Genomic DNA, 12,482 nt, shown 5'->3' with positions numbered 1-12,482 from the left:
TTTGAAACTACGAGCTGGTCATTTGTAGGTCATTTTCATTGTGTTCCTTTTTAAATGTTGTGGGTGGTAAGATGAAAAATGCAGTCCAGAATCCCTAGCCATGGGATTTAGTGATACGGCAGGCTGATAGGCGGCGCTATAGTAATCTTGGATGGTAGGTACGAGGCAATTTTCAAGGGGGGAAGCATTCCAAAGTGAAGGGCCACCACTGAAAAAGCCCTGTCTCCAGAGAGACAGAGCTTGTGATCGTAACTTTGGGGCTGGACAGTGGCCTCAAGTCATTTCACCACAGTTTTGCTAAAATAAATAAATAAATAAATAAAAAACAGTACATTTGCTGTAAATAAACCAGCCCTCTTTAGGCTGAAAAGATGTTTTTGAATGCCATGGAAAACTTCACCACTAAATGTTGCCCAATGCCCCATAGTTAGGGCTTCTCCCTGGCAAGGGTTCCATTTCCATGGAGAAAAGTCTTCTTTGAGGAGCAGCTTTGTGCAGGACGAAGGAGACAGAGACACTTGAGCAACAGTAAAGGGATCCAAGCTGCACATTCCCAGAAGACACCCCTGCCATCTCCTCAACAGCTCATGGGAAAAGCACCCATGTGAGGAATAGGAGTATGTGGTTTGAATCTCAGCCAGGAGGAAGTTGGGGAATAAGGCCAGGCTAACCTTTTGGCCGCTACAAGTTGACAAGCATCAAAACAGAAAGAGAAGGTAGGGCTAGGACTAGCGCTTCGCATGCCATAGGCCATTCCTCTAAATACACATCCAACTTGTCCCCCCAGCAACAAAGAAGAAGAGTTGGTTTTTATATGCCAATTTTCTCTACCTTTTAAGGAGAATCAAACCAGCTTAAATCACCTTTCCTTCCCACCCCCCATAACAGACACCTTGTGATGTAGGTGGGGATGAGAGAGTTTTGAGAGAACTGTGACTAGTCCAAGGTCACCCAGTAGGCTTCATGTGGAGGAGTGGGGAAACAAAACCGGCTCACCAGTTTAGAGTCTGCCACTTTTAACCACTACACCATGCTGGCTCTCCATATCACGCAAAGACACATTGTGGAGCATTTTGAACCCTACATTAGCCCAGGGGTCAAAACTAGACATTTATTCTAAGGCAGGAAAGACTGCTAAGAAAGGAAATGGATTGGGATGCCTGAGGTCTGTGGCTCAGGCCCTGTATGAGGCCCCCAACAAAACAGCCTTCAAAACCTTCAAAGACATAGCTAAGAAATGTGACTCAGTCAGAATTTTAAGTTGCACAGTAACCATGTGGCATTGAGGGGGCCGCTTGTTTTTCCCCATTGTGTTTAGTGGTACTGTTCAAATAGGGCTGCCAACCTCCAGTACTAGCTGGAGATCTCCTGCTATTACAACTGATCTCCAGCCAATAAGAGATCAGATCTCTTGGAGAAAATGGCTGTTTTGGCCATTGGGCTGCATGGCATTGAAGTCCCTCCCCATACCCCACCCTCCTCAGGCTCTGCCCCAATAACCTCCTGCCGGCGGCGAAGAGAGACCTGGCAACCCTATATTGAAACTTGTAGCAGTTTCTTGCCAGCATACCATTGTGCCACACATGGCTCCAAGTGCTCCTTCCCGACACAGCCTCAGTGTTGTGTGGCTTTATGCTGGCACAAGGTTGGCAGGGTGCAATGCAGTCTTCTCTCCCTATTACACCAGCCCTAGCTGGTTCCCTGGCTTTCTTAAGCTGTGGGACACGCCTTTAAACCTGCAATTGAAGACCATGGGGCCTAAGTAGGGTTGCCAACCTCCAGGTACTAGCTGGAGATCTCCTGCTATTACAGTGAGCTCCAGCTGATAGAGATCAGTTCAGAAAATGGCTGCTTTGGCAATTGGACTCAATGGCATTGAAGACCCTCCACAAACCCCGCCCTCCTCAGGCTCCACCCCAAAAATCTCCTGCCAGTGGTGAACAGGGACCTGGCAGCCCTAGGCCTAACAAATGCTGGACATTTCAAGCAGACTGCATCCATTTTAAAGCCAAAAGCATAAAATCAAAGTTAATGGTGCAACTATGACAAAACTTACAGAAACACAGTGATGATCAGAGAACCACGTGCTGCCTGCATAACAGGTAGGGATCTGACATCAGCTTCCTTTCATGTTTTCCAAAATACCAACAGTGAGGTACATTTCCAAACCTTTCTGAGGATGATAATGTGATAAGGCAGCCCTTGCTGGGGCCCATTTTGGCACCTCGGAAATGAGGAAGTTGCTCAGCCAATTTGGGTCTTTCTGCCTGAGGGCCCCCAACAAGGCTCCTCTTCTTCCACTCCCCCTGCTTTTCTCTCAGTCTCTCGCTGCCATCATCAAACCAATTCTAAAAGTTTTGCCTCAACCCGAGGGTTTGAACTTGAGCTCCTCTCTTAGATCGCTTAAGGACCTTAACACTGCTTTTCAGTCTCTCCTTTTCCACTCTTGGTAAATATGGGCTGAATGGGGCTTAGCATGGTTCACAGAGATCAGATTGATAATGTTTAAAATGAAAAGGAGTCTAATAAGTAAGCTTATCATGGCACTTCCCCGTTGTTCTTTGTTGGTAGAAGAGTGTGGTAATTTCTACTTCCCACATGGTCATCGGGATATCAGTGAACACCACATGACACATTTTAAAGAGGCTGCTGCATGTTCATCTGAATTCAGCTATGTTGTTATTAATGTATACCATAGGGTTGCCAACTGCCAGGTAGTTGGAACAAAAAGGCACGTTTACTATAAAAGTCAAGCTGGGGGAAAGTATAGTAAAGGCTCTGTAAATGACACACGAACTCTTATTCTATAAGCCAGTGAATTTAGTGACAACGGTGAAATATTACATACATACAAAACTATTAAAGGAAACTTATAAAAATAACTGAGTACAATCTGATGCAATACAAAAATATATTTTATAGGCTTATCACGTTCAATAACTTATCAGTCTCTTAGAATTTTATACTGTTCATAAGCTTGTTATTCCTTCAGGAACAGGGAGAAGGATGACGGACGATAGGTGGAGAGGAACGCCGTCCGGATGCTTTGCGTTTTCACTACCCCGTGGGCAGCTTCATCAGCTCTCCTTTCAATTGGAGTCTAAGCTCCTTTAAGGTGGAACAAAATGACAATAAATTCCTAAACTTATTGCTCTTTAAACTAGACAGTCTATAGTACTCAATATAGCATACAACATAATGTTGGATACAGTGACAATTACATACCTTCAATAAGTTACCAAATATATACAATATACAATCTCTCAATCTTTGCTGTACGTATAACATTATCTGGGTATCCCCGTTCAGCTAGATCAGAATGCAGGTTTCTAGCCGCTTGCTCATAGTCCCGATTTAAGGTGGAATTTCTCTTCAGCCGAATGAACTGGCTGAAGGGGAGATTGTTCTTAAGGTGGACCGGATGGCAAGACACATATCTTAAGCCTGCGTTCTTTGACATTGATTTCTTATAAGGTCTAAAGGCCAGCGTTCTATCGGTTCTGACAAATAATCTCCCCTTCAGCAAGTTCATTCGGCTGAAGAGAAATTCCACCTTAAATTATTGAAGGTTTAAAGTGTCTAGTTTAAAGAGCAATAAGTTTAGGAATTTATTGTCATTTTGTTCCACCTTAAAGGAGCTTAGACTCCAATTGAAAGGAGAGCTGATGAAGCTGCCCACGGGGTAGTGAAAACGCAAAGCATCCGGATGGCGTTCCTCTCCACCTATCGTCCGTCATCCTTCTTCCTGTTCCTGAAGGAATAACAAGCTTATGAACAGTATAAAATTCTAAGAGACTGATAAGTTATTGAACGTGATAAGCCTATAAAATATATTTTTGTATTGCATCACATTGTACTCATAGTTATTTTTATAAGTTTCCTTTAATAGTTTTGTATGTATGTAATATTTCACCGTTGTCACTAAATTCACTGGCTTATAGAATAAGAGTTCGTGTGTCATTTACAGAGCCTTTACTATACTTTCCCCCAACTGCCAGGTAGTAGCAGGATATCTCCTGCTAATACAATTGATCTCCAGCCGATAGAGATCAGATCACCTGGAGAAAAATGGCCGCTTTGGCAATAGAACTCTATGGCATTGAAGTCCCTCCCCTCCCCAAATCCCGCCCTCCTCAGGCTCCGCCCCCAAAATCTCCTGCCGGTGGCGAAGAGGGACCTGGCAACCCTAGTATAACATCATTCAATGCTTGAAAAGAACAGTAAAGGCGTCATTAAATGGGGGCAGAAGGGTCTGTTGTTCACAGTATATAACACTGATAGAAAATATGCTCTCAATGACAGGTGGTAATCATTTAATGATGAAAATGTGTTTGGACACATAAAAGGGTTAGGAACAAATCTTAATTGTCTTTGTGAACATTTAGTCATCCCTTCACAGGTTCCTTCTGAAAGGTACAATATCTGCAGTGACAAAATAGCTCAATCATGACTAATTGAGTATTTTGGTACATTGTGTAGAGGATCTGATACAATGAATGAAAGTAAAAATATTCCCATGCTGAATTCCATGTGGAAAAAAGAGTGAGCTGTCCAAACATTCTCAAAAAGGTGAATTCTTTAGAAATAAGTTGTGGGCTCCTTTGTTGCAAAATTGTTAAAGCTATGCTTCGGGACAATACTGCGGTGGGCCCTGTACACGACACAGGAGGACATCAGTCCCATGTCCATCTTTTCATCCTGCCCAGGCCAGAGTTGTTTGTGAAACTGGAAGAATCTGGCAAGGCACTGCACTGGCAGCGATGCCTTTCTGCTCCTCCAGCAGCTGAAGCCCTATGTCATGGTCTCTGTCATGTGGGGCAAGACTAGCCAATTACACGCCATTCAGGTCAGTTGGATCTAGTCCCTCTAGAACATCAGCATTCCTGGCTAGCATAACCTTTGTCTAGTCTGTATTCATCTTCAGCTTGTTCTGCCCATCTGAGCATGGTCTCAAAGCACCAGTTCAGATCCAAGGTGGATGCATCTGGAGGCTTGGATCATGAAATATAGTGCTGGGTGTCATCTGTATATTGATGACACCTAACCCCAAAGCTCCAGATGATTTTGTTCAGTGGCCTCATAAATATGTTAAAAAGCACTCTGCAGGACAAATCCCACCCAGTTGATGGCCATTGCAAGCCAAGTATCGGCTTGCATTTCAGAAGGGAGACCTAGCTGAGGGTTCTATCACATATCTCTCTGACTAAGTGGGCCATGACCCACGAAAGTTCATATTAAAATAAATATTGTTATTCTTTTAGGTGCCACTGGATTTTTGTTTTATTTTGCTATGACAGACTAAAACAGCTGCCTTTTTGCAATAACGTGGTCATCTGCTTCACCGTTCACCAAGCTCTTTTCTGTGAATGTTAATGCTAGAAGGGAAGCAGATGTGGGCAAAGCAGTAGCTAGTTCAACTGGGTGTTCCATGCCTTCCATCCAGACTAAGACATTAGTAGCCACCTGATGTGGGACTACGCAAAAGACATGGAGAATGAAACAGGGCTGTGTTTCCCTGGCACTGCTGTCCTTAAAGGGATCCCCTGTGCAGTCCCACATCCCTCCTTCCAGCCCCTCTGTGAGCTCTGTGCAATGTTTAGGTGGGGATTCCTGCAGCAGCCAAGGAGAACAGAGAGAAAGTGTATTCTTCCCCATTCTGATCACATGGTAAAAGAGGGCTAGGAGAGCACCTACATGCACTTGGAAATGTTCTAGTATTCCCTGCAGCTAGCCTACCCTTGTCCAGCTGTTGGTGTGTGACTGCATAGCAGATCATTGGCGGTAAGTGCAACTTTGTTCTCTGTAACAAACGATGCTGCGTTTGTCTTTGTGAGCTAGTTAGATTAAGTGATGGAAATGGTGGGGGGAAAGTGGCCGTATTTCCTTTTTGAGTTGTGAAAGCTATTCAGTAACTATCAGAATTTGGGGGAGGGGGGTTACTAAGTTGTTACCATAGATCTTATTTGATTTCACATAAGTAAAAATCAGTGTGCATAGAGGAATGTTTCTAGTATGGAAAGTGATAGCGGGGAAGCTGGGTAGGGTGGAGAAAGTGTACCTCATAGCATGCACCCATAGGTCCTAATATTAACCCAATTCCAGAGCACTTGAAACTGATAGGGGCTGTACTGATGGATAAAGCCTTTTATCCAGGAATCTGTCTCCAAATTGGACCATTTGAGGGTTATTTTAGCAGGGGTGGATTTTAATACTACATTGGCAGATGCCAAATTTCTTTCCCAGACAATTAAGATTAAAAAAATATTAATTTCTTTATGGGCTAATTAGATAGTTCCTTTTTCCCTTTCCTTTTTTGATCTCAGTGTGACATTGTTCAGGGCCAAATTGGCCATGTGAACAATATCAGGAAAGTAAAGATAGGGGCGGTATTCCCTTTGCAGTTAGAGTCCTTGGTTGTATATGTATGATCAATGGCTACCTGAGAAAATGCTTTTCCTCCAATCCTCCGGTGCTGATCCCCTCCCCACCATGATCCTGTTAGCTTCACAATGCTCAGACCCTTACAGCAGTGGTTCCCAAAGTGGAGGGTACCCTCCCCTGGGGGGTTACTTAGGGCACACTAAGAGGCAAGGGGTCACTGGAAGTGGGCCCCTTCACCGTGTCGTTCACTTATTTACGATTGGCCAGGCTACGGCACCATGCTGGTAAATGGCACTCCAAGTTTCTGCCTCTGCATAGTGCTGAAATATGGTGGAAAATAACATAATTTTAAATAAATACTCCATCGGAGCTCTAGTCAGACCAGTATAAGCGTTTTGAGAAACTGTCATCACTGTGCGTGTTTTTGTCTCTCTGTTTTGTCTCTCTGTTTTCAAGTTTTGGTTGGTAGTGGATTTGCAGAAGCAGTCTGGAAAGTACCAAAAATGACTGCCTTTCAGAAGGAAGGCTTGTAGGCCTCTTCTTGTTCTTTGGACTCTTCTATAAGGGGAGATTTTTAAATTGAATCTGAACTAGCTTTTTATGGGAGACTATCAGGTTAGTGTTGCTTTCTTTGGAAGGTTTGTTATTTTTATAGTGTAAATTTATATTGTTTTCACTGTGTTATGGTCTGTTTTGTAAGCTGCCTTGGACTAAAGAGAGAAAGTCAAGAAATAAATATTTAAATAAACAGTGTTAACGGTCTGTCTGAATGTCTTAGTCAAAGCCTGCATGCTTTGTAATACACCAAACCAAATATAATCCAGCAACTGTTTATGGAGGCCCACTGAAGCCTCAAGAAACACAAGAGGAACAAAGTTCAGTATAGCTCACCATCCTGCTTCCAGCTGTGGCCAGCTAGATACACCTCCGGGAAACCCACAAGCAGAGCATGAAGGCTTCACTGCTGTGCCCCTCTAGTCTTGGCAAGGGCCTACCACCTCTGCACCTGGCATTCTAGTTATCTTCCATAGCTAGGAGCCATTAATCAGCTGCACTCCATGAATGTGTCTGACCCCATTTTAAAAGCCATCCCAGCCAATGGCTGCCACCACGTCTTTTGGCACATAATTCCATAAGCGTACTTGTGGAAAGAAATATTTTTGTTGGTCACCCTCTGCTGCCCATCAGTATTATTGGTTGACCCTGATTTCTGGTGTCTCGTCACTTGCTTCAAATAAGGATGTTACTAATCTCCAGCATGTCCTACTTAGTTGCCTTTTTAAAAAAATGAATAACGCCCAAAACATTTTAGGCTTTGTAATACACCAAAGCTCACTGAGAATGTATTGTAACCCACTGATAATTTTGGATCACCCTTATAAAACTTGTTTTTCCATTCAGCAATCATCTTTTTTGAGATGAGGAATCAAAACTTGTACACGCTTTTGTTTTCTTTCTGTCTACCTGAGACCACAGCCTGAAAGATTGTCAAAGATGTGGCAGGCAGTATTTCATGGCTGGTGGGCTGAGTTCAGCTTGGTTATCCTGCCCATTTTGCCTGAATAATTATTCGATACTGTTTCTTGTATTGCAGACCAAAGGCTCTTCAAGTGCGGCATCATCAGGAATTCAGAAGAAGGTCAAAAGGACTCTGCCCAACCCACCTCCAGAAGACGTTGCTGTAGGAACACAGTCTGCCTTCACCACTGTGGGGTCAGTTTCACGCCGGAGGATCTGTAGAAGCAATACTATGGCCAGAGCTAAAATCCTCCAGGATATAGACAGAGAACTGGATCTGGTAGAACGAGAGTCAGCCAAGCTTCGTAAGAAGCAAGCAGAGCTAGATGAGGAAGAGAAGGAAATAGATGCAAAGCTTCGGTATTTAGAAATGGGCATCAACCGACGAAAGGAAGCACTGCTTAAAGAAAGGGAAAAGAGAGAGCGTGCCTATCTTCAAGGAGTAGCAGAGGAACGGGATTATATGTCAGATAGTGAAGTTAGCAGCACCAGGCCTGCCAGGATAGAAGCTCAGCATGGCTTGGAAAGGCCTCGGACTGCCCCCCAAGCAGAATTTGATCAATTTATGCCTGCACAGACTCAACCAGAAACTCAGTTTGCTACTCCTACAAGCCCTTATACACAGTATCAGTACTCTTCACCTGCCCTTCCTACTCAAGCATCAACTCAGTACACACAGCAAACACATTACCAACAGCAGCAGCCTTTATATCAACCACAGGTTTCTCCTTATCAGACCCAGTCAGCATTCCAGACAGTGGCGACTATGTCCTTTACACCTCAGGCTCAGCCACCGCCAATCCAACAGCCTTCCTATCAACTCTCATCACAACTGGTGGTGATCCCCCCAAAAGCAAGGCAAACTTCATTGTACCTGGAACCCAAGATAACAACAAACTACGATGTAATTCGTAATCAGCCTCTTATGATAGCACCTTCGTCCTCGGATAATACGTACGCAGTGTCCCACTTGGGTAGTAAATACAGTACCTTGGACTTAAGAATGGGACTGGATGAGAGGAGCAGCATGGCCAGCAGTCCTATCTCCAGCATATCTGGCGATTCATTCTATGCAGATATAGACCACCATACACCACGCAATTATGTGCTGCTTGATGATATTGGGGATCTCGCTAAAGGAACATCGTCTCTGAGCTCTGCTTATGGCCTTCATGAGAAGGATCTAACCAAAACTGATCGGCTCCTTCGGACAACGGAGGCCCGGAGGGTGCAAGAAGTCTCCGATTTCCTTCCGTCACTGCAGCCTTCTTCTCGGTTGCATAGTTACATGAAAACTGATGAAGACCCAATGGAAGATCCTTATGAACTGAAGCTTCTAAAGCATCAGATTAAGCAGGAGTTCCGCCGGGGTGCAGAAAGCCTGGATCATGTGACGGGCCTTTCACAGTATTACCATGGAGATACTAGCTACAGACATTTCCCCAAGTCTGAGAAATACAGCATAAGCAGGCTCACCTTAGAGAAACAAGCTGCCAAACAGCTTCCAGCAGCTCTCCTTTACCAGAAGCAGTCAAAGCATAAGAAGGCATTGATGGATCCCAAACTGTCTAAATTTTCCCCCATACAGGAAAGCAGGGACCTTGAGCTGGATTATTCAACCTACCTTACTTCTTCCAGCACTTCTTCACTTGGAGGCATCACCTCCAGAGCAAGGCTCCTCCAGGACGATATCACGTTTGGTCTTCGGAAAAATATCACAGACCAGCAGAAGTACATGGGACCAACGCTTGTACATTCCCTTGGTACAAGCCTTGGAGCTGCACTGAGCACATCCATGCGATCCACTTTTCAAGATGATGCCGACAAACCCTATGGCAGCGGCAGCAGATCCAGGCCTTCCTCCCGGCCGTCATCAGTGTATGGGATTGACTTATCACTGAAAAGAGATTCTTCTAGCTCTTCTTTAAGGCTGAAACCCCAAGAGGCCGAGCATCTAGATGTTTCTTTCAGCCACGCAGCCCCCTCTGGAAGAACGAAACCAACCAGTCTACCTATAAGTCAGAGCAGGGGACGAATCCCAATAGTCGCCCAGAATTCAGAAGAAGAAAGTCCTTTAAGCCCTGTGGGTCAGCCAATGGGAATGGCAAGAGCAGCAGCTGGGCCACTACCACCAATATCTGCAGACACTAGGGACCAGTTTGGATCAAGCCATTCGTTGCCTGAGGTCCAGCAGCACATGAGGGAAGAATCACGAGCTCGGGGTTATGACCGGGATATTGCCTTCATCATGGATGACTTCCAGCATGCCATGTCAGACAGTGAAGGTAAACTAGACCTCAGACTGCTTTATCACATTTACAATACAAATCCTCATTTCTATGCATGTGTCTAATTTCATCATCTTTTGGGGACTACTACTTTTTTCCTTTCTGCATTTTGTGTAGTTGTGTGTTGTATATGCATATAAATATATATTTGGTTGGCCAGTTGATTGATTTAACAGTGTGCTCAGATTTTGGATGGATATACAGATCGATTTGCATGTTCAAGTCATACTTTTTTTGGTTTCCTTTTGGTTTGTGTTTGCACTTTTTAAATGTTTCTTGCTGTCTACCTTTCTTTATAAGCATTTTGGCTGGGCTTTTGAAAAGCACTGGGCAATTGGCCTAACTTCTTCTATGCAAGTGAGTGGAATTAGCTTCCAGTGAAATCAACTAAGGCTGAAAACACCATCCAAAATAAATATAGTTGTTTTATCTGTCCTTATATGAGACCATGTGCTGTACAGCAAACCTGTTGGTAATTTTCAGCCACCTAAAATGTCCCAAGTATCACAGAGTTCTGTCTGCAAACAAATTCCTTTCTAAAAGTAAATTCTCTTATATATTTCAGTGATTTATTGTTGTTTTATGCCCTGATAGAACTATGAGTAGAAACAATAGTGTGATTATGAATATTGTACTTCCAAGAAATTTATTATCACATGCTTACAACCACACCTTCTTAAACTGTGCGCGTGGACTTTTGTACATTAGAAATTGTGACAATATAAAAATGTTTTATTATTTAGATGGCTGGGATAATCAATATCTTCAGTATACTTGTGCAGAGTTACAGACCATCCTTTTGGTGGATTATCCATATGTGTAAATTACCTATATGAATGATAGTACAAAGGTTTCGCTATAATTATGGTTGTAAATTTACCCTGTTTGTGAAGAACATTACACATTTGGCACACATCCATCTGCTCTTCACATTTCTGAGAAGTAAAGACAGGCAGGGCCAAAATCACCTTTCTGAAAAATTCCAGGTAAATATTAAAGTAAATGTTCATTTCACTAAACATACAAATAAATGTTCATTTGTGAAGCCCAGAAGTGTATCTCACAAAGGAAACTGTTTGAGATATTCATTTTAAATGATGCAATCGAGAAATACTGCTTTTTAAAAAAAGCAAAGGAGAATATTATGCTGATGTTAACAATTAAAGTGCAAGTTGTGTATCAGTTTTGTCTGACTCAAGTAACGCTTTTAATATAATTTAAGACTATTTCTGAAATCATTCCAGAAAGACATTTTGAAAGAAAATTAATATCATGTTTCCTACTTGCTTTTTTCTTTGTATGTGCTCTACTAAGTGCTCATTCATATTGTTCAATAAAATAAACTGCATGTGCTCATGTTTGCCGGTAGCAGTGATTGCTGTACAAGAAGGATTTGCATGAGTTTGGAGTATAAAAATGGATTCTCCTTCCACATTCTTATCCAATTTGAAGACATTATTTTGAAAAAAAAAGGCTGCTTATAAAAATCATTCTTAAGGTAAAAGCATAGGGTCATTTTCCTTCCTGACATTTTCCCTTTCTTCCATTACACAAAAAAACAGATGTTTTTCAGATTTGTATTTAACTCGGCTGTGCTGTTTTTTCCAGAGGGTAGCTTTGGTGATCTGTTGCAGCAAATAAAATGAAAGTCTTATGGCACCGTAACGACTTAACAAGATTTTGTTCCAGAATAAACTGTCAGTAACTAGAGTCCACTTAGCCAGATGCACTTAGTGGAGTCTCACCGGACATATATATCAGATTATAAAGAAGGAAAGTTGCAAATAGCAGGGTCAAATGACCTTTTTAATGTTAAAATTGTGACCTTTATTCTTTTACTTAAGGACTGACTTTTTTGTCCTGCCTCGAGAGAAGAAAGGCTGACACACACCCACAGTCTTAGAGTTGAAAGGAACCTTAAAGGACATCTAGTGCAACCTCCTGGAAATCAGAAGGGAGAGCATTCCCAACCGATGGCTGTCCAGCCTCTGCTTGAAGAGCTGCCGTGAGGGAGAGCCTACCCCCAACACTCAAATAATTATATCCACAAATTTAATTCTACTGTTAGGAAGTTCCTCCTAATGTTCATTCAAAATCTGCATTCCTGTAACTTTAGTCCATTCAATCTAGTCCTGCCCTCTAGTCCTTGACCACTTCCCTATGACAGCATGGTGTTCAGAGCTGGATATATAACTCCAGAGGAAATGTGACCAGTGCACATAAACCCATGAACACATGAAGATGACTTATACTGAATCAGATCCTTGGTCCATCAAAGTCAGTATTGTCTACTCA

At 42.9% G+C, this 12,482-nt stretch overlaps 1 protein-coding gene across 1 annotated transcript in view; it reads left to right on the top strand.

The window, feature by feature from the left end:
- Positions 1 to 12,482, top strand: part of PCLO (piccolo presynaptic cytomatrix protein) — a 171,879-nt gene that overhangs the window by 102,937 nt on the left and 56,460 nt on the right. Inside the window, exon 7 of the mRNA XM_056845841.1 lies at positions 7,976 to 10,184. Coding sequence (XP_056701819.1) covers positions 7,976 to 10,184 — 2,209 coding nt within the window. The remainder of the gene's footprint in view (positions 1 to 7,975; positions 10,185 to 12,482) is intronic.

This window comes from Euleptes europaea, chromosome 3, assembly GCF_029931775.1.
Source record: "Euleptes europaea isolate rEulEur1 chromosome 3, rEulEur1.hap1, whole genome shotgun sequence".
Classification (NCBI taxonomy): Eukaryota; Metazoa; Chordata; class Lepidosauria; order Squamata; family Sphaerodactylidae; genus Euleptes; species Euleptes europaea.
The sequence above is the reverse complement of the archived record's forward strand: the minus strand, read 5'-3'. Positions and strand labels throughout refer to the sequence as shown.